General features: G+C 45.9%; 1 protein-coding gene across 1 annotated transcript in view; it reads left to right on the plus strand.

Annotated features, from left to right (window-relative positions):
- Positions 1 to 22,870, plus strand: part of TUT7 (terminal uridylyl transferase 7) — a 162,680-nt gene that overhangs the window by 95,386 nt on the left and 44,424 nt on the right. Inside the window, exons 17-21 of the mRNA XM_082272795.1 lie at positions 5,335 to 5,392; positions 17,809 to 17,912; positions 18,021 to 18,110; positions 18,197 to 18,310; positions 22,065 to 22,142. Of these exons, the coding sequence (XP_082128921.1) occupies positions 5,335 to 5,392; positions 17,809 to 17,912; positions 18,021 to 18,110; positions 18,197 to 18,310; positions 22,065 to 22,142 (444 nt within the window). The remainder of the gene's footprint in view (positions 1 to 5,334; positions 5,393 to 17,808; positions 17,913 to 18,020; positions 18,111 to 18,196; positions 18,311 to 22,064; positions 22,143 to 22,870) is intronic.

Raw genomic sequence — 22,870 nt, forward strand, 5'->3', positions numbered from 1 at the left:
ATTTACAGCAGTTTTGGAGTCTTTGGTGGCTCGGGTGGAGGCAGCCTGTCAGGGACGGGGGTCAAGGAAGCGACCCCCGCCTACCCCTATATTATCTGACACCTCTGACTCAGATTCAGAGATGGTCACTGCAGCTGCAGGTCCCTCTGCAAGGGCTGTTACCTCAGGTAAAGCTCCCTCAGACAGTGAGGACGACGTTCCTTCTCCCGCTATAATTCAGGAAGAAGCATTGGTGGACGCACTAGTTGTGGCAGTGCGGGAAACCTTAAGACTTGAGGTTTTACCGGCAGAGGCAACTGAAACAGAGATTCCCTTTGGTACTAACAAGCCCATCAAAACGGTGAAGGTTTTTCCTGTACCCAAGTGTTTTGGTAATAAAATTAAAGGAGAATGGGAGCATTCTAAGCGTACCTTTACGATTTCCAAGCGTATTGCTAGACGCTATCCATTTGAGGAATCCTTCATTAAGAAATGGACGGTACCACCAGTGGTGGATCCACCTATTTCCAGGCTGAATAAAGCCACGGTTATCCCAGTGGAGGACACTTCGTCCTTTAAGGATCCGGTGGATCGGAAGATGGAAGCAGAGTCCCGCACTATCTTCTCTCTGATAGGGTCAGCATTTAGACCAGTAATTGTTATTGGTCTAGTTTCCCAGACACTTACGGAATGGGCGAGATTGGTACGCCAAGACCTTAGGAGAAAAGATATTCCCCAGGAAACATCTGATTTGATGGAACAGATTATACAAGGGCTACAGTTTATCTGTGACGCAGCCTTGGACACTACTCCCCTATTAGGGCATGCATCTATGTCAGCGGTAATCCTCAGACGTGTGCTGTGGTTAAAATGCTGGTCAGCTGACCTAGGTTCCAAAAAGACCTTGACGAATCTCCCCTTTCAGGGGAATCGTCTATTTGGGGCCACCCTAGATGAAATTAAGGATGCCACTGGGGGCAAGAGCACTTTCTTGCCACAGGCTGCTAAAGCTAAGGGACCTCGCAACAAGCGAGGACCTTTCTTTACCGCCCATAAAGGGTTCGTACGCCCGGCTGGAACAAGCGGGAAAGGCAAGACTCCTCCAGGAGGGTTCAAGAAAGGCTGGTCGGACAAACAGAGGACCGACTCAGCCAAACCCGAAGCAAAGGATTACACAGCCTGAAGGTGCGCCCCCACCCGGGTTGAGGGTGGGGGGACGTTTTCACCGGTATTCAGGACATTAGATCGAGCATCGACTACTACTACCGGTGCGATTCTTCCCTTCCAACATTTAAGTACTACAGGGAGCGGTAGTCACCGTTCCCTGAATAGATCTTTTCCTTTACCTTTTCCTAAGATTAGTCTCTATTCCCCACAGGAATCGAATCTGGTTGACCAGACAGACCAAGAAGCCTCTAACCGGGTGACTTCGGTCCCTGAGGTTCAACCAGAAAAGATCACCCTTCCTGATAGGAATCAGGTATCTGATAAATGTGTGGGAACAGAAAACGACCAGACTTTCTCGGATGGTCGGGCCAGATAGCTCTAGGGACGCCTGGTTCAGATCCAGTCAGCGCCAGTGGTCCTAGAAATTCTAGGCTGGCCTCGTCAAGCCGGCCTGGCCTCGTCAAGCCGGCCTGGCCGACTTGGACATGCTAGTCGCAGACGTTCCGTGGGAACTTCGTCTCAGGGAATGTCTGTGGTCTCAAGGACCAATTTACCATTGTGCTTTACAGTCGCTGGTTTTAATGGCCTGGCCATTGAGACCCAAGTACTGAAGGACAGAGGGTTGTCAGCTTCAGTCATTCCTACCCTTATTAAAGCAAGCAAAGCGACTTCCAGCAAGGTCTATTATCACACATGGAAGACTTATATTGCGTGGTGCGAATCTTTAGGATTTCCTCCACGTACTTATTCGGTGACTCGAATATTGGCTTTTTTGCAAAAAGGGGTTGAGCAGAAACTAGCCTTGAGCACCATCAAGGGTCAAGTTTCAGCATTAGCAATCTTCTTTCAGAAACCTTTAGCTACCAAGTCCTTGGTGCGGAATTTCATCCAGGGGGTGCGGCACCTGGCTCCACCAGTCCGCTCGCCCTTACCGCCCTGGGATCTTAATTTAGTTTTGTCGGTTCTACAGAAACCTCCCTTTGAAAACATCAGGGAGATTCCCTTGCTTACTTTATCCCAGAAGGTGGCCTTCTTGGTGGCTATCACTTCTGCTCGCAGGGTGTCAGAACTGGCTGCATTATCATGCCAGTCCCCATACCTAGTGATTCATAGGGATAAGGTAGTACTTCATCCTAAGCCATCCTTTCTTCCTAAGGTGGTTTCAGATTTTCATCTGAATGAAGATATTGTACTACCTTCCTTGTGTCCTCAGCCCAATCATCATCGGGAACATGCGTTGCATTCCTTGGATGTGGTTCGGGCAATCAGGGTATACCTGAAAGCTACGGAATCATTCCGTAAGACGGATTCACTTTTTGTGATCACGGATGGCCCCAGAAAGGGGTTGCCTGCATCTGCCGCGACCATTGCCAAATGGATTAGACAGACGGTGGTACAGGCTTATTCTATTAAGGGTCAGAGTCCTCCGTTCCCTGTTAGGGCGCACTCCACTCGAGCGCTCAGTACTTCCTGGGCCTTTCGTCATCAGGCGTCAGTGGTCCAGGTATGTAAGGCGGCCACCTGGTCGTCGGTACATACCTTTACAAAATTCTATAAAATTGATGTGATGGCATCGGCGGATGCCTCATTTGGCCGCAAGGTTTTGCAGGCCGCAATTTGAGGAGACCGGTGGTCTACCTCGAGGGTTTTTTTCTGTTTGAAAAATTTCTTTGTTGAGTCTCATCATTAAGGATGAGCATTGTAAACTTCTAGTTGGCACCGGTTGAGCCTTCTAGATTGGGATTTGATTTCCATTTTCCCACCCCTCATTTGTGATACTGCTCTGGGACTTCCCGAAGGTGGTGTATCACCGAGGACTACGTCTGTCAATGAGCGATAGAGAAAAATGGATTTTTGTAAAATCTTACCGTAAAATCCTTTTCTCTTAGCTCATTGACAGACGTAGTCCCCGCCCCTCTGTTTTTGAGTTGGGTTGGGTTAAATTCTCTAAGCACTGCTTTTGTGACATAACTGATTTGCTGTGGCGGAGAGAGAGAGAGGATATACCCTCGGGGACTGCCCCTGGGGTGTGGCCAGAGCATTTTTATTTCCTGTCTAGTCCTGCTCCTGTGGAGGCAACATAACCCGAAGGTGCTGTATCACCGAGGACTACGTCTGTCAATGAGCTAAGAGAAAAGGATTTTACGGTAAGATTTTACAAAAATCCATTTTTTTTACACTTTTGCGGTTACCAGTGACATTACTACAGTAATCAGTGCTATACATATGCACTGTTACTGTAAAATGACACTGGCAGTGAAGGGTTTAACTTTTTTTGAGAGGGAGGGGTTAAGTGTGTCCTTTAGGGGCGTGCTTCTAACTGTGATTGGCTGTGGCTTGAGGTGTAAGAACAGTGATCAACGGTCCTACATAGCAGGACCGTTTGATCAGCATTCTTACACAGGGAAGAATGACAGGCGGCTTGTTTACATTAGCCGCCTGCCTTTCTCTAGGTGTAACGGGCAATCGCCCGGCGGACATCGGGTCCGCCGGGCACACGCGCGGGGGGTCCGTGACAGAGCGGTAGCGCGCATCAGGCGGCGCGCGCTCACCCCCCAGAGCCTCACAGGCTAGTGACGTACCCCTACGTCACTTTGCCTGTGAGGGGCTGACTGCCGCCGTATATAGTCGGGCAGCAGTCGGCAAGTGGTTAAGTAAGTTCTGTTTACGATCTGTCATGAGGTATGTCTAGAGATCGCTAGGGCTTTCAGGGTTGATCATCCAAGACTGCCACTTGATATAAAACTTTAGCAATTGAAGATGTGCCTTGGTGAATGCGAGTTTAAGTCAGCAGTTATTCAGTATAGAGAAAACTTCCCCTAATAATATAGGGGGATGTACACGTTTCCATTCCCTAGCAATGGCTAAACCTACAACTATGAAAATGTGGGTGATAACGGTATTAAGATTGGATGGCCAGAGATGAGAGCTGAGTAAAACCATTTGAGGGATAAGAGAAAAGGTAGATCCTAGTGATAGAGGCGGCCACTGTGGTGTAGTGGTTAGCACATTCACCTAGCAGCAAGAGGGTCGCCTGGAGTCTGCATGTTCTCCCTGTGCCTGCGTGGGTTTCCTCCCACACTCCAAAGACATGCTGGTAGGGTAATTGGATCCTGTATAAAAAATTGGCCCTACTGTGTATGTATGTGAGTTAGGGACCTTAGATTGTCAGCTCCTTGAGAGTAGGGACTGATGTAAATGTGCAATGCATATGTAATGCTCTGCGTAAATTGACAGCGCTATATAAGTACCTGAAATAAATAAAAATAGAGGCAATATCTTTCCAAAATAGTTCTTGTTTGGGACAGTTCCACCAAATGTGGAAGAGGAATCCATAATGGCCACATTGTCCAATATTTTGGTGAAGCCAAGGGGTAAATGTGGGCCTATTTGGAAGGTGTTGTATGCCAGTTGTGATAGATCTTGTGTGCAGTTTTCTAGTGGGATATGTAACGTGAGACCCTGAGTGCTGACATTAGGGCCTTGTGCCACTGATCAGTAGAGAATGTCCAGTTAGTCCATTGTTAAATAGCATTGCAGAACCCCCCCCCCCCCCACACCTGAATTGAATAAGATGCAATTCTGGTGATCTTTCAGGGATGTCGTTAATCAAACATGACACCCATTGCAGATCATATAGATGCTGTGCGATGTGATTCAGGGGAAACAGTGACACTTGTGAGTTTCCCACATTAGTGTGAGCCAGAGCTCAAAGTACGGAGTGGGGGGGGGGGGGTGGACTAAAAGTGACTGCATTAGTGTACACACACTCTTATAATTTTGGTTAATTCTGAACACATTCACATACATATCAGTGAAACTGATATTCACATTCAAACCTGCCATCAATGAAAGGACTGATTGCGCCCACATAGCTCTGCCCGGCAGCATCCAGGATACCTGGCTGTGAGGGGAGTTGCCATTAACTGGGGCCGTTTGGAAGCTGTTGGCTGAATGATGTGTAGACCTGGCAGTAAAAGGGTTAAAGATTTCATTTTCTTTTTAATTTAATTGTACAAATTGTAGGTAACATTAAAGGTGGAAAAAAAAATTCACACTCGGAAGTGATTAAACTTGTACTAATCCAGTATATACGTATAATAAAAAATTGTTGGTTGTGTCTAAACCTTTTTTATATTAACTTCATGTGTTTTTTTTTAAATGTTTTTTTTTTTTTTTTTTTTAAAGGCTCTGGATTCGATACGGACAATTGAAGATTTGGCAAGACATCTTCGAAAACATCAAGGTAAATTACTACTGGGAAAATAAAACACTTTGCCAAACATCGACTTAATTTTTCTAGTCCTCTAGTGTCCTCGCAGCGACCAGCTGCCATGTATATACTGCGGTAAAGTGGCGCTATTGTGCAAAACTATGTACCTGTACGCTGTTTCCTTAAATAGCCACAAAATGGCACCGGAGGCGCATCCCACAGGAGAGGACCAGAAGGTTGATTTGTTACCGTTTCTGGGAAGAGGGACATGTAGCAGCGGTTTTCACAGCGGGTGATGAACCCATGCAGTGTGACTTTCTGACAGAGGCGACAGTCCCTTTTTGCAACCACATGCACTGCAGTAAAGGGGAATGAGAAACCTTTATATAGAATTTGCTTAGATGGTAAAGATGTTGTGGTATTGTTGGATTCAGGTAGCCTGGTCACCTTAGTGAAAAGTGTTCTAGTGGGAAAAACCTTACATCCTAGGAAAATGGCTGTAGTTTGTGTACATGGGGACACTCGAGAATATCCGGTGACTACGGTTTCCTTTGAAACCTCCTTCGGTAACTTGTGTCACCAAGTGGGTTTAGTTCCCAAACTGCCACATGACGCCATTATGGGAAGGGATTTCCCAAAGTTCTGGGAACTCTGGGATTGCCCAGATTCCCCAGTAGGTGGTTCTTCTGAGCCTGAAACATCTACTCCAGAATCCTCAAACTGTGAGGATTCTCCTGAGTTTCCATTCTCAGTCTTAGCAGGGGAAACACCAGTCCCTAGGGAGGAGCCTGCTACCTCAGAAGAGGAACAGCGGCCGATAGGGTTTCATGACTTCGAGGTGCACCGAGAAAATTTTATCACAAAGCAATTGAGGGACCCCACATTGCTAAGAGCCGGGGAGAATGTAGTGAAGATAGATGAGGAGTTAGTTAACCCTGACAGGAGGATTGCCCTCCCTTCATTATTGAAAGGGATCTGTTATATCGAGTGTCACAGAGGATAGAGGACACCCTTGAGCAACTGGTAGTGCCTAAACCGTACCGCAAGATGGTTTTGGAACTGGCCCATGGGCACATTCTTGGGGGACATTTGGGAGCAGAAAAAACCCGGGAGAGAATCACCCAGAGGTTTTATTGGCCTGGGATCACGAAGGAAGTGGAATTGTACTGCTCTTCCTGTCCAGTGTTGTCAGATTACTGCACCCACGCCACATTTCCACAGTCCGTTGGTACCCCTGCCCATTGTCAAGGTCCCTTTTTAGAGGATCCGATGGACTTGGTTGGCCCCTTACTGAAGTCCACTAGAGGGCACCAGCACATCTTGGTAATAATGGACTATGCCACCCGTTACCCAGAAGCGATTCCTCTCCGAAATACCTCTGCTAAAACCATTGCCAAAGAGTTATTTCAGGTCTGCAGCCGTGTGGGTCTTCCTAAGGAAGTCCTAACTGACCAGGGCACCCCGTTTGTCTAGGGTGACCAGAGAACTTTGTAAACTTCTGAAAGTGACCCAATTACGTATATCAGTATATCACCCTCAAACAGACGGGTTAGTGGAGAGGTTTAATAAAACTTTAAAACAAATGTTGAGGAAGGTGGTGGATAAAGATGGAAAGAATTGGGATTATCTGCTCCCTTATCTGATGTTTGCCATAGGAGAGGTTCCCCAATCATCCACAGGGTTCTCTCCGTTTGAGCTACTGTATGGGAGGCAACCCCGGGGCCTATTGGACATTGCCAGGGAAACATGGGAAAGTGAGAGTTCCCCTCATCGAAGTGTGATTGAGCATGTGGCACAAATGCAAGATAGAATTGCCCAAGTGATGCCGATTGTGAAGGTACATTTAGCCCAAGCCCAGTTGGCTCAACAAAGGATTTACAATCGTGGGGCCCAGGTCTGTTCTTTTGCACCTGGTGATAGGGTGTTGGTGCTGGTCCCCACGGTCGTAAGTAAATTCCTAGCCAAATGGCAGGGTCCCTATGAAGTGTTGGAGAGAATGGGGGTGGTGTGGTGAATTATAAAATTAGCCAACCGGGAAGACGAAAACCTAAGCAGCTCTATCACGTGAACTTGTTGAAACCATGGAAGGATAGCTAAGTCCTTGGTAGCTAAGACTACCCGATTTTCTGCTCCATTTAACCTGGCGGTCCCTGAAGTTGGGATAGCGGAGACTCTGTCCAAAACTCAGCAACAGGAGGTTAAAGAATTTGTGCTCCGTAATAGGGAGAAGTTTTCAGACCTGCCAGGTTGGGTCTCCGGAGTTAAACATGACCTTATCATCTAGACATATGCCGGTTTTCGGTAATTCGATATATCGCGGTATTGCATAGCCACGGTATTGTTATTGTGGCATTTTTAAAATACCGAGTTTCTCTGCTCCTGGGTCTGACTTGTGAATTGATACATTTCAGTGAGCTGGATGACTCATTCACTCACACAGCTAACGCCTAAGGGCTCTTTCACACGGGCGTTCCTTTTTTTTTGCCCGATCAGGTCCTTTTTTTTTTTTTTTTTTTTGTAACGGACACGGATGACACTTGTGTCATCCGGTCCGTATGTCCGTTTTTCATCCCATCCGTTTGCGGATGAAAAACTGACATAATGCATGTCTATGTAAATACGGATGTCTGCGGATGACATCACTGACATCAGTTTTTGCTTCAGTTCCGTTTTTTGAAAGGAAGAAAAAATAGGGTTCTCCTCCGTTCAAAAAAACTGAACTGAACTGACAAAAAACGGATGTCAGAGGATGATCATCCGATGACATCAGTATTTACATAGAGATACATTGTGTCCGTTTTTCATCCGCAAACGGATGGGAGGAAAAACGGACATACGGAACGCCCGCCCGTGTGAAAGAGCCCTAACTATAAACAAAAATTATTACATTTGTATCTTTTCCTTCCCTCTGCCAGGGAGAAAGGAAGTTTAACCTCTTAAAGACTGGATCTTTTTCTGACATTTGTTGCTTGCAGGTTAAAATCAGTTTTTTTTTTTGCTAGAAAAGTACTTAGAACCCCCAAACATTTTATATATTTTTTTAGCAGAGACCCTACAGAAAAAAATGGCGATTGTTGTAATATTTTATGTCACACTGTATTTGCGCAGCAGTCTTTCAAACGCAATTAATAGACTTTAATGAATAAAAAAAAAAAAAAACGTAACAGTAAGTTATCCCAATTTTTTTTTTTTTGTTACACAGAGAATCGTGAGAGAATCGTGATCTTTATTCCAAGCTAAAAAATCGTGATTCTCATTTTGGCCAGAATCGTGCAGCTCTACACATGTATGCGGGTTGGGGGCCCACATTTGCACAGGCATAGCAGCCCATTGATGTGAATGGGCTTGAGCTGCTATGCCTGCGTTTTCAGCTGAAAAAAAGGTGCATGCAGAATTTAAAAAAATGCAGTGGCCATGAAATCCATCCTTCTTTTGCACCATGCGACTTACCTGCCGTTGCTGCACACGCAAACTGTTTTTAAATGCCGTGCCCACGTATACAAAAAATGCAGAAAGCTTGCCAGAGCAGGAACTGCAGGTTAGTCGCATGGTGCAAAAGCAGGATGGATTTCAAGGCCACTGAATTTTAAAAAAATGCTGCATGCACCTTTTTTCTGCGGAAAATGAGGGCATAGCAGCCCGTTCAAATCAATGGGCTGCTATGCCTGTGCAAATGTGGGCCGCCAACCCGCATACATGTGAACCGCCAACCCGCATACATGTGAACCACCAACCCGCATACATGTGAACCAGGCCTAAAGCAATAGTAAAGTAATTTATAAACAACACCTCCTTCAGGTTTAACCACTTCTTGACCACAAGGATTTGCCCTCTTAATGACCAGGCCATCGGATCGGAGCCGAGCGCCAGGACCAGTTATCACCAGTTAGGCCAGACACTGCTTGATGACCTATTTTAGGCCTGGTTCACAGAGTCTGTACTGACTGACTATATAATAATGTGCATAAGTGAACCAAAGCCCCTAAATTCAGCAATGAAATTCAAGTGAGGTAGAAATGTAATAATTTAAATTTAATAATAGAATACCGTGATAATACCGTATACCGTCGCAGCATGAAAATCTGATACCGTCACAAGCCTATTATCACACCAGGGGATAAGGTCAAGTTAAAGCCTTATAGAATTCCAGAAGCCTGGCGAGAGGCAATTTTGCCAGGAAGTAAAAAAAAATGCTTGAGCTGGGGGTGATAGAAGAGTCAAATAGTGATTGGTTCAGTCCCATTGTCTTAGTGCCCAAACCAGATGGAAGTTGGCGGTTTTGTAATGACTTTCGCCGCCTGAATAAAATCACTAAGTTTGACACCTATCCTATGCCCCGCATAGATGAACTGATTGGTACACCGATCTGGTGCAGCTGGTCGCCGACATTCCTTGGAATCTTATGCCCCATACACACGTGTAGATTATCTGCAGACTTTTGTCTGCAGACTTACCTTTTCTATGTAGTGCAAGGGCCTGCCGGATTGCATACAAATTGAAAGTGTTTAGGTTTGACCTCATATGGTTTTGGTAAGTCTGCAGACAAAAGTCTGCAGATAATCTGCACGTGTGTATGGGGCATTACTCTCAGGGAGGATCTGCTGTCCCAAGGACCGATCTTCTTCCTGCTCTACAGTCGCTGGCGTTGACGGCTTGGTTGTTGAATGCCAGGTGCTGATGGATAGGTTTGTCTTAGTCACTGATTCCAACGCTGTTAAAACAAGGAAATCTACTTCTATGATCTACCATCGTACGTGGAAAATGTACATTGCGTGGTGTGAGTCTCTTGGGGTTAATTTTTCAGGGGCTTGGATCTTGACCTTTCTTCAACGGGGGTTGAGCAGAAACTGGCCTTGAGTACTGTCAAGGATCAGGTGTCGGCCTTTAGCGGTCTTTTAACAGCCCTTGGCCACATACTCCTTGGTGCGTACTTTTCTTCAGGAAGTTAGGCACTTGACCCCCACTAGTGCGGTCTCTGATGCCGCCTTGGGACCTCAATTTGGTGCTCTCAGTACTTCAGAAGCCTCCTTTTGAGAATCTTCAGGAGATTCCCCTGCTTATGCTGTCCCAGAAGATGGCCTTTTTTGGTGACTTTCACCTCACAGGGTGTCGTTACCCTGTCGTTCACTTTACTTGGTGGATCAGTGATAAGGTGGTTCTTCACCCCTGTCTGTCGTTCCTTCCTCAGGTTGTCTCTGTTGCCTTCCCTGTGTCCCAGGCCAAAACATCTGAAGGAAATTGCTTTGCATGCCTTGGATGTGGTTTGGGTGATTAGGGTGTACCTGGCAGCTATGGAGTATTTTAGGAAATCAGACTCCCTATTTGTGCTTACGGATGGGCCTTCTTGGTCAAGGCACACTACTCGGGCGCACAGTGCCTCCAGGGCCTTCTGTTATCAGGCGTCAGTGACCCAGGTTTGCAAGGCGGCCACCTCGTCATCGGTGCACACTTTACAAAATTCTTTAAATTGAATGTGTTGGCATCTGCGGATGCTTCCTTTGGACACAATGTTTTGCAGGCTTCTGTTTAGAGGACCTCGTCCTTTTTGAGGGTGTATATTTTTTTTTTCCAGGTGAGCTCCAGTTTTGTTTTTCCAGGTGAGCTCCAGTTTTGTTTGAGCTCCTGTTTACCTGGTTGGCTATAGTTCACCTTGGGAATTTATTTTTCTGTGTTCACACCCCTCATGTTTGACACTGCTTTGGGACATCCCAATGGTTAAGAAGATCAGCAGTGGTGTCCGTCAATTAACGAAAGAGAAAATGCGATTTCGCTATCGTTCATTGACTGACGCAGTCCTCTGATGCAAATCAGTAGGGTTATATTGCCCCTTACACCCCCCCAACAGGAGATGGCACCTGGTACGGTGAGTAAACGCCCCCCCCCCCCATTCCCTGGCAAATTTTGGGGTGGACGCGGGCCCCTCCCTGGGATGGTCAGCACGGGGCCGCCATTTTTGTTGTAGCCTCGTCTGCTACTATGAAAGCGGCCATCTTGGTACACCCGTTTTCGGCCATTTTGCGGTGGATTCTCTGTTGAGAATCTAGGTGGGAGTGCCTGGAGGCATTTTCCAGGGGGTGGAGCCCCTCCCTTGACCCTGGGCAGTTCTCAATGCTCTCTCCCTTTTGGGCAGTGGGTCCTGGGGGTCTCTCTCCTCTCTTTTGGGGGTCTTCAGGGTGTGCCTGACTTCTTTGGGCACTGTAGCGCAGTGGAACTGTTTTTTTGCAAAGTAATTTTTTTGCAAATTTTGCTGGCAGGTTCTTCTGGCTCAGTATGGACCCTGCAGACCATGTGTTCCCACCTGACCCCCTCACAGAGGCTGCAGGGCTTTCCGGATCTCCACTGTCCACCAATGCATTTTCGGTGATTCTGGAAGCATTTGGGTCCAAGGTGGAGGTAGCCTTGAGAGGGCGAGGTGTGCAGAAATTATTTCTACCTACCTCTGCTTTATCTAATGTCTCGCATTCTGAGTCTGACTCAGCCGCCACAGACGTGGGTCTCCCTGCTGGGTCTGTTACCTCAGGCCCTGCCTCCTCTGATACTGAGGATGATATTTCTACCCCCCTCCCTGCCCCTGCCGCACAAGATACAGGCGCTGGTGGCTGACACTGGTTGTTTCGGTTCATGGTGCCCTGCAATTTGGAGGATGCAGCGGCGGCTGCACCTGGGGCGCAGGTTGCGTTTGGCACTCAAATGCCATCCGGAGCAGCTATATTTGCTAGCATGCTCATATAAGAATGGGACCGTCCTAGACGTTCCCCTGTGGTGTCTAAGCGGCTGCTAGACGTTACCCCTTTGAAGGGTCTCTGGTAACGAAGTGGACTGTGCCACCTAAGGTGGACCCAATGGTATCCAGGCTGAATAAGACTTACCATTATTTAAGACCTGGGGGGATAGGATGGTGGAGGCTGTGGCCCACAATCTATACTCCCTGACGGGGTCTGCAGAGAACTGTTAGGATTGCCCTTGCCACGCAGAATCTGCTTGATGGGCGGAGTTCCAACTCCGTGATTTGGGGAGGAGCAAGTCCCTCCTGCCTTGGGGGAGCTCTTGGACCAGCTGGTGCAGGGCTGCACTATTTTTTGCGAGGACTGGGTCCCTCCCTTTTCGGCTCAGTTTTCTTCATCCCTTGGGGACGGTCGATGAGGCTAAGTCCTTCAAGACTTCCGCGGGCGGCTCCAAGTGACCCTGGTCTGGCAAACGAAGATCGTTTTTTTCCAGACCTGCTGACAAGGCCTACTCAGCCTGAAGGTGCGTCCTCACCTGTATATGGGGTGGGGGGGGAGGTCTTTGCCAGTTCTCAGACCTGCGGCTGACCCAGATCCCAGACAGCTGGGTTCAGGAGGTCATACGGTCCAATTGCAAGATCGAGTTTCGATCAATCAAGTTTCTCCGGTAAGGTTTTCCTCCTCTGTACGGCTGTCCCTGGATTGCTTGCTGCTGCTTTATGGGGCAGTATAGTCAACAAGGCCGGACCTAATGGCCCTGGAATCGTTTTGCACGAAGGTGGCTTCCCTACATCAGGGGGATTCCTGGCCTCCATGGACATCAGAGATGCCTACCTTCACATCCCGTTATGTGCAGGACATCAACGGGTTCTCTGTTTTTGCCGTGGGAGAGGATCACTAGTCGGTAGGCGTTACCCCTTGCATCTTGCCTCTGCTCCTCTGGTCTTCACTAAGGTGTTGGCTTCGGTCCTTGTGCTGCAGGGTGTTATTCGGTCCTGGGTTCCTGGCCGATCTGCTTCTCTGTGCGGAGTCCCCTATGGTGCTGACAACGAATTTGGAAGTCACCATGAGAACACCATGGAGGAGTTTGGGTGGGTTCTGAACCTTCAGAAGTCGTCCCTGGTCCCCTCCATGAGACTGGACTATCTGGGTCTGACATTGGACTCGTCCTCAGCCAGGGTTTCTCCCTCCAGGAAAACTCTTGAAACTTCAGGCTGCGGTTCAGCTGTTGCTGTCCAGCCCATGGTCGTCCCTTTGAACCTGCATGCAAGTTCTGGGACTGATGGTGTTGTCTTTCGAGGTGGTCCCTTTCACTCAATCCCTCTCGGGGATGCCCCAGGAGGCAATCCTTCTCAAATGGAACTAGATTCCAAACTCTCTGAACATTCGGATCCAGCTGAGCCAGGTGTCCAGGGAGTCTTTGATCTGGTGGCTTCGGCCCCCGATGCCAAAGCAGGAAATCCTTCCTCCCTTTATACTGGACAATTGTAACGTGGATGCAAACCTGTCCGGGTGGAGGAGGAGTCCTCGGCAGGTTCTCTGCTCAGGGAGTATGGTCCCTGGAGGATCCATGTTACCGATCAATGTCCTGGAGCTGAGAGCGCTCCGGCTTTGCCTAGTTCAATGGACCGGGCACCTGCAGCTGTCCAGGGTGCATTCAATCGGACTATGGCATGACCATGGCTTATGTCATTCACCAAAGGGGGCACCAGGTGTGTCGTTGCGGCCTTAGAAGTGACTGGCATTCTTCGTTGGGCAGAGCGCCTTGTTCCAGCTCTCTCTGCTGTTCACTTTCCAGGTGTGGGTAATTGGCAGGCGGATTACCTCAGTCAATGGGCCTTGGATGCAGGGGACTGGTCCCTACATCCGGAGGTGTTCCAGCACTTGTGCCTTCGTTGGGGCACTCCAGACGTGGACCTGTTGGCATCGCATCTACAGGATAGTGCAGAGGTTTGTGGCCCGCTCCCGGGAACCTCCGGTGGATGCACAGGTGGCACTGAATGCACAGGTGGCACTGGATGCACAGGTGGCACTATCGGGTCTGTCCTAGGCAAGAACATATATGAAGTTCAACATGAACGACCCTGAGAAGTTTAGCATGGTCACCTGCACAAGTATGACGCACGCATAATCCTGTGAGAGCAGTCGGAGGGCCCAAGGTCTGTATCGGCTGCTGTCTCTTTCCTCCTCTCAAGTTGCTGCCAAGACTTCTTCGCAGGTTCGAGGCATAAGGGATTCCTGTCATTCTCGTGGCTCTGGACTGGTCTCGCCGAGCTTGGTACGCCGACCTGGTCAGGCTAGTCAGACACTCCTTGGAGACTTCCTCTCAAGGTGGATCTATTGTCTCCAGGGCCTATCTTCCATTCTGCTTTACGGTCACTGGCTTTGTTTGCTTGGCTGTTGAAAACCAGGTGCTGAAGGACAGGAGATTGTCTGCTTCAGTGATTCCCATTCTTCTTAAGGAGTGGAAAGCAACTTCTAGGTGGATTTGTCATCGTACGAGTCTTGTGTTGCGTGGTGTGAGTCTCTTTGGGCTTCACCTCGCTCTTACTTGGTGGCCCGGATCTTGGCCTTCCTTCAACGGGGAGTTGATCAAAAGCTGGTCTTGAGTACTAACAAGGGTGGGGTTCGGCTTTGACCATTTTCTGCCAATGGCCGTTGGCCGCCCATTCCCTGGTGTGGAACTTCTTGCCGGGGGTGCGACCTCCTTAACCAACTGGGGACCTGATTTGGTGCAGTCGGTTCTTCGAAAACCTCCTTTTGCAAGTGTTCGGGGGTTTCCCCTGCCTACCTTATCACCGAAATTGGCCGCCTTGGTGGCTATCCCTTCTGCGCGCAGGGTGTCAGCACTGGCAACATTGTCCTGTCGTTCTCCCTATATGTTGGTTCATGGAGACAAGTGGTACTTGTCCGGATCCGTCCTTCCTTCCGAAGGTGATTTTCTAGTGTTCACTTGAACAAGGCATTGTATTCTTTGTGTCCTGAGCCCGAACATTCTGAGGAATGTACGTTGCATAGTCTGGTCATGGTTCGGGCACTCAAGGTGTACTTGGTGACTGCTGAGTATTTTTGTAGGTCAGATTCGCTCTCTGTCCTAACGGATGGCCCGAGAAAGAAAAGGGCTGCCTGCGTCTGATCCATCTGGAAATAGTTGCAGCAGACAGATGGTGGTGCAGGCTTATTCACTTAGGGGCAGGTTCTACCTTTTCCCTGTTTCGGCGCGTTGTACTAGGGCGCTTAGTGCTTCCTTGGCTTTTCGCCATCAGGCGTCTGTGCTGCAGGTTTTAAGGTGGCGGCCTGGTCATCTGTTCACACCATTAAACCGATTTTTTTATAAGGTGGATGTGCTGGCATCTGTGGATGCTTCCTTTGGCCCCAAAGTTTTGATGGCTACTGTTTGGAGGGCTTTGGCCTTCCTTGGGGGTGTTTCTGTTTGTTTTTCAGGTGGGCCTCATCTTGCTGTTCTCTTGAGCCCTATGTAGCCCAGTTGGCAATGTTCAGCCTTGGGGACTGCTTTTGTTCTGCTGTTCCCACCCCTCATTTGGGTACTGCTTTGGGACATCCCTACTGATATGCATCAGGGGACTGCATCCGTCAATGAATGATGGAGAACTGGTGGATTTTTGACTTACCGTAAAATCCTTTTCTCAAGTTAGTTGACGGGACGCAGTACCCGCCCCTCTTTTTTGAGTTGGGTTGGTGTTACTTTGTTACAAGTTGAGTTGTGTTGGTGTGCTTTGATACAAAACGAACATCCTATACAGGAAGAGAGAGGGTGTACCCTCCGGGACTGCCCATAGGCGTAGCCAGAACTTTTTTTTTCTGCCTAGTGTCCTACTCCTGTAGGGGACAGTATAACCCTACTGATATGCATCAGAGGACTGCGTCCGTCAATTAACTTAAGAGAAAAGGATTTTATGGTAAGTCAAAAATCCATTTTTTTTTTTTTTTTTTTTTGACTCGCTATAAAATCCATTTCTCTGATGTTCAGTGACGGACACCGCACCCACCCATCTGTGGAGTTGTATTTCTTCTGACACTGTAACAAAATGAGTACCTATAGCAGATAGAGGGAGTATACTTTTTATCTGCCTAGTGTCCTAATCCTGTAGTGGGCAGTATAACCCAATGGTTAAGAAGATCAGGAGCTGTCTGTCAATGAACATCAGATAAATGGATTTTACGTTAAGTCCAAAATCCCATTTTTTGTTTATAGTGGAAAAAAAATTAAAACCAAAGGGGTGATCAAATACCACCAAAGGCAAGCTCTATTAGTGGAAAAAAAGGTCCTACAATTTATTAGGGTACAGCGTCGCAGGACTGCGCAATTAACAGTTAATGTAACGCAATGCTGTGTTGCAAAAAATGGCCTGGTTATTAAGGGGGTAAAACCTTCCAGTCCCGAAGTGGTTAAAAGAAACTCCAGCATGGCGATTAAATCTGCACTTTAGTCAGTTAACCACTTGATCTCCAGGAAAATTACCCCCTTCATGACCAGGTCACTTTTTGCGATATGGCACTACGTTACTTTAACAATTACACAGTCATGTAAAGCTTTACCCAAATAACATTTTTTTTTGTTTTTTTCCCACAAATCGCGCAAGGGGTAAAGTGATACTAAACACACATTTTAATTTGCATTGTCCCTTCTTTTTCTGTATGTGGATGATGGCAAATTACAAAAATGTAAATGATTGAAAGTAGTGTGTTTTTTTTTTTTTTTTTTTTTTAGGTTTCCCTAATCAATATACAGCTGTCACATTATTATTATACAGGATTTATATAGCGCTTTACAATATGAGGGAAGCTCTGGTGTTTAGCCTTGGGTTATTTACCCCACCCCTCATTTTACTTTTGGCACTGCTTTTGAATGTCCCTATAGGCAAGATTAATGGAGTGCTGTGTCCGTCAAACTAGGAGAAAAAAAGATTTCTGTACTTGCCGTAAAATTTCTCTAAATTTGACGGACACCGCACCCACCCCTCTCTGGAGTTTTGATGCTTCCAATACTGCTTCCTACTAAATAACCCTTTAATCGGGAATAAAGGAGTGCTGTCCGTTGATGAACTCAGAGAAATGGATTTTACTTTGAGTACAAAAATCCTTTTTTTCACTTTTTGGGAAAAAATATATGCACATTTTTTTGCAGGTGGAAAAAATATGCATTTATTTTTTTGGAGCCTGTAACGCATTGCACCATCGATCAGCAGATCACTGATGCAATGCCGGTCTCCAGCAGATCTGCCAGTGTATCTGCTTGTCCATACATCTCGTACAGGGAAGCAGATGCAATCTGACAGGAAGCATGAATGAACTACGGAGCTCCACAGTGCCGTAGTAATTCATCGAAAACTACTTCACTGAAAACTTGTCGTTTTTACATGCACAGAGCCTTGTCAGTCATTAATGCGGCTGGACGGGCCCTGCTTGGCCATGTTTTTTTGTTTTTTTTTTTTTAAATTGAGGCGGCTATCAGGGAGGGATAATAACCCCCACTAGCTGTCACAGCTGGAATCTGGGAGGTGCGGGGGGCCGGTCCTTCATAACTGGTTACATGGTACAACTTGAATATGGGTGTAAGGTTTCGAAGGGTGACCTTCTCCTTTTGAGCGAGGAGAAGCTTGTTTTGTGTGTTGCCCTTTTACTGGTCTAGAGACTTGTTTTTGTAAACTGATAGATCAGTACAAAGCTTCATTATTATTATTTTTTTTAAAATTTATTTAGGGCTGAGGAATATCCTTCCTATTACTACAGCAAAAGTGCCAATTGTAAAATTCTACCATGTAAGAAGTGGCCTTGAAGGAGACATCAGTTTATATAACACACTGGTGAGTATGCAAAGTTTTTTTAGATATGCGCTTCTCAGCTACTTTGTAACACGTGCACTAAATTTTAAGGTTGGAATAAATGGGACATGTGTCCTTTTTCTCTCCTAGGCTCTTCATAACACTAGGCTTTTGTCATCCTATGCTGCTATAGATCCTAGAGTAAAATACCTTTGTTACATCATGAAGGTGTTCACCAAGGTACGCCTGTAATTTTACCTGCACATACTATACATAATGTGGTTAATATATAAGCTTCATCTTAAGCATTCCTATTTTCTGTAAAGGTGTGTGACATTGGAGATGCTTCCAGAGGCAGTCTGTCTTCATATGCATATACTCTTATGGTGCTATACTTCCTTCAACAGAGGGATCCACCTGTTATCCCTGTTCTCCAAGAGGTAAGGGCAGCTTGTGTATATTCAATAAAGAAATAAATCCTATTGACAAAAGTGCAGCCCATAGCGACATTTTGCAAAAGGAAGTCATTGGATTTACTCTATGGAATTTGACATTTACCAGGCTAAGCTGAATTGTAACAAAGAATAAAAAAAAGCATATAGGATGCAGTCTGTCCCTAGCATTAACAGGCACTGTTTGGTGTTTTTTTGTTTTTTTTAACCTGTTGATTCTGTCAAACTCTTGTTTTTTCCACAGCCTGACAATGCTGTTTTATTCTGCATTTAAATTGCACTGCACAGTAGTTTGAACAGGGGAAGGAGTATTCTTAGAGTATTCATAGTTTAAACCACTTAAAGACCAGACTGTTTTTTTACCCCTTTCCTGCCCAGGTCATTTTTCAGTTTTCAGAGCTGTCACACTTTGACAATTAGTCACGCAACCCTGTACCCAAATTAATTTTACAAGAGTGCTTTCTTTTGGTGGTATTTAATCACCACTGGGTTTAATTTTTGCTACATAAAACAAAAGGAAAGTTTATAAAAAAATTTGCAAATCTTTCTTCATAAATGTAGGACCCATATGTACTCTGCTACATTTTCTGGTGAAGAAAAATAGGTGTATGTTATTTAGTCTGTGAAGGTTAAGCGTCTACAAACTATAGTGTGTGTGTATAATATATATAATTTTGAAAATTGCATTGGTACTGATGGCCTGTTGTTTGAGACCCTAAAATACTGTAGAAATACCCAAAGTTATTAGGAGCCATGGTGAGTTTTTTAAGTAATGTTTGTTACAATTCTGCAGAATTTTAAATAAAATGTGTTGCGTGTTTTTTTTTTTTTTTCTCCCCCATACAGTTATCAGAGCAGTACAGTAACACTGCATTTTTTTTCCATAAGGCCCCTTTCACACTTGTACGACCTGAAAGTTACGCTACTTGAAGCAATACCTGTGTAATCTTGGTCTATGGACCTCAAGTCACATCAGTCGGATCAAAGTCGTGCAGGGGCTACTTTGAAGTCGCACAGATATGAATGGTACTCATTGGAAATCATGGGGTACGACTTATGTGACTTTGCAGTCCTAACTGAAGAAATGTCATCAGCACACCGAGGATTCCTTGAAAGGGTTCAAAACTTTATTACGTGATCACATGATAAATAGCAAAGTTTCTGAGCCACGCAGGGCCCCTTCATCAGGCAAGTGAATCGCTTGCCTGACGAAGGGGCCCTGCATGGCTCCAATCATTGCGGTTTGTCATGTGATCCCGTAATAAAGCTTTGGACCCTTTTGTGGATTCCTTGTTGTGCTGATGACATTTCTTCACTTTGATTATCCACAGTTTCCAGCCCATGGTCATTGCAGCACCCAGCATTACTTACCAGCTGGTTTTCTTGGATGTGTGCGTGGGGGATACTGTATTTTGCAGTCCCAGGTCACAGGACAAGTCCCACAAGTGTAAAAGGGTCCTTAAACGTTCTTTATTTAAAAAAAATAAATAAATACATAAATTAATAATACTTGCCTGCTCTGTGCAATGGTTTTGCCTGCTCCCTTGTCACAGGGTTTGATTGACTGCAGTGGGAGCCAATGGTTCCTGCTGATATCAATCTGCCCAGTGAGGGACAGAGCCAAGAGCTGCTGTTCTTGTGCACATCACTGGATTGGGAATGGGCTCGGGTAAGTATAAGGGGGCAAAGGGGGATTCCGTTACACAAAAGGTTTTTTACCTTAATGCAATGCAAGCTAAAAACCTTTTGGACTAAATAACAACTTTAGGCAATAGAATAAATGCTGAAGATTGTGAACACTCCTGTCAGTGATAAAGCCGAATTAAAGTGATTATAAAGGTAGAAGGTTTTTTATCTTGATGTATTCTATGCATGAAGATAAACCTGTGTGCAGCAGCCCCCTAATACTTCCCTGAGCCCATCTCTATCCAGCAATGTTGCAGGAGAAACTCGGCTGCTCGGGGCTCTCCTCCTCATTGGCTGAGACAGCAGCGTATCGCAATTGGCTCCCGCTGCTGTCAGTCAGTGAGCCAATGAGAGCAGAGAGGCTGGGTCTAGCCATGGCTCGTTTTCTGAATGGAGACACGGTGCTTTAGCTCAGGTGCTCCCATAGCATTCGTATCTCAATTGGCTCCCGCTGCTGTCAGTCAGTGAGCCAATGAGAGCAGAGGGGCTGGGCTTAGCCATGGCTCGGTTTCTGAATGGACACTCGGTGCTTCAGCTCAGGTGCTCCCCCATAGCAAGCTGCTTTCTGTGGGGGCACTTGTCAGGAGGGAGGGGCCAGAAGAGACGAAGACAGACCCGAGAGTGGAAAATGACCCAACATCCATGGGAATCAACAATGTCTCAGGCTTGGTGGTCAGTAGGAGGAATAGTGCCCCATTATTAGTGGCAGGAACAGTGCACCATTGTTGGTGTCAGTGAAAGGGATAGTGCCCCATTGTTGGGGTCAGTGGGAGGAATAATGCCCTATTGGTGTCAGTGAAAGGGATAGTGCCCCATCGTTGGTGTAAGTGGGAAGAATAATTCCCAGCTGTTAGTAAAAGGAAGGGGGTGCCTCAGTAGTTGTGTCAATGGAAGGAATAGTGCCTCAAGCGCAGGACTAGGGCAAGGAAAGGGCCACATCCAGCCCTCGGGCTGCAGTGTGCATACACCTGCCCTAGACTATCTGGATCGTTTTAATAAGGACCTCTTTTGAAAAGGTTCTACAGCCCTAAACTACTAGTTTTTTATGTACATATTTTTGCATAATTATTTAGACCCTCTGTACTTTTCTGCATTTTGCAGTGAAGCCTAGAAGTAAAACTTATTTCGTCACTATTCCACAAAAATTAGTCCATTATGTTGTGAAACCTCAAAAGTTTTTTAATTGGGTTTTAAAAAAAGGAAGTCTTGACCACTCTTCTGTAAAAATAACCTGCGTGCAATTAATGTCACATTATTTTAAAGTAAACCTTTCTTTCTGGGAAGACCCAGATTTTGATAAAGAATCTATATCAAAACAAGCAGCATCATGAAAATCAAGTAGCTCATCAGATCAATTCTAGGAGATTTCTTTGGAGAAGTAGAACACTACATCATATGGAGGAATGCCAGCAATCTCCAACACTCTGAACACAACACCTCCACCATGAGGCATGGTTCTGGTAGCAACATGTTGTGGGTATGCTTTTCATTTTGTCGGGCTGAGAAGCGGGTCAGGATTGGTGAAAAGGTGTATGTGAAGAAAAATACAGGTCAAAAGCTTACACTTTTAATTGCAGTGAAGTTTTTTTTTTTTTTTTTTTGCTGACTATTGACTTGTTAAATGACATGTTAAAACTCTAGTTAATATCAGTTTGAAATCCCTTGTTCTTGTACTAATGATTGTGAAACAAACATGCACACAAGTTTCCCTTTCATTTCTGTTTTGAACTGAATACATTTTACAAGGTAAGGGTTCACATATACTTTAATATCTTTAATATTTGGCCAGACTTGGACTGCTCATGCAGTCTCCTGGGACTTGTTCCAAGAGGAAAGGGGTGGGCAGTACAAGCTGACATAGTTCTCTCCTAGATGAGAATTGTGGGAGTAGATACCTGTTCTCACAAAAAAGAATTTGTTTTGAAAGGGGGGGGGGGGGTGAGAGTGGATAAGCTGTACCTTCACTTTTAAGTGAAAGTCTGTTTTTTAATTTGACATTTTGTGTAAAGGCTAATGGTGTGTGTGGGGGGGGGGGGGTTCTTTTTCTGTATTCTAGATTTACCTAGATTCCCGTAAGCCTGAAATACTTGTTGATGGCTGGAATGTGTACTTCTTTGACAAATTGGATGAGTTGGTAAGAGTTTGATGGTAAACTGTGCTTTAATCCAATATTCAAAATAAAATAAGTGTTAACTGGTTTCTGAAATAAATAACATGTTTAAGCCTGCATATTCTTTGGTTTGGTATACTTTGTTTTTCCTACTTCCTCCCCAAGAGAATCTGGTTTTCTTTTCATAGCCTGCATGCTTGTACATATGTACCACTTCTTTAATTTTTGTGTTTTACGAAATGTAGTAATTTTTCAGCACACAAATTAGGAGGTGATGAGCAGAAACTGGGGAGTGGGTATTGAAGACAAACTGAATAGAGAACAAAGCCTATGCAAAGAAGGAAATGATAGCAAAGACAAATGGTTACTGGGTAGAAGGGGAGTGGACTCTGGGCTCAGAGTGAAATTGGAAATGGCGACTGGAGGGCTTGCAAAAAAGACTGAAGAGCAAGTGGAGAGTAGGAGTAGAAAGGAAGTGGATTCAGATGAGGATTAAGAGTAGCCCGTGGCTGCAGCTAGGATGGAAAAGAGATGTGAAAAGTATGCACTTCCCCAGTAGTGTGCACTTTCCCCAAAGGTGGAGGACGCCACAGATTTCTCGGATTCACTGCTTGCAGGTCTTGGGTGGCCTTGCAAAGAAAGGAGGTGTAACCAAATTGGGAATAGTTTGTGATTGGGGAAACCTGCCTGGAGTGCGTGAAAAGGTAATGACCAGGGACAAGACATTTCATGCAGCTACAGTTTGTCATTTA

Source organism: Pelophylax lessonae, assembly GCF_965119305.1.
Source record: "Pelophylax lessonae genome assembly, chromosome: 1".
In the NCBI taxonomy this organism is placed as follows: domain Eukaryota; kingdom Metazoa; phylum Chordata; class Amphibia; order Anura; family Ranidae; genus Pelophylax; species Pelophylax lessonae.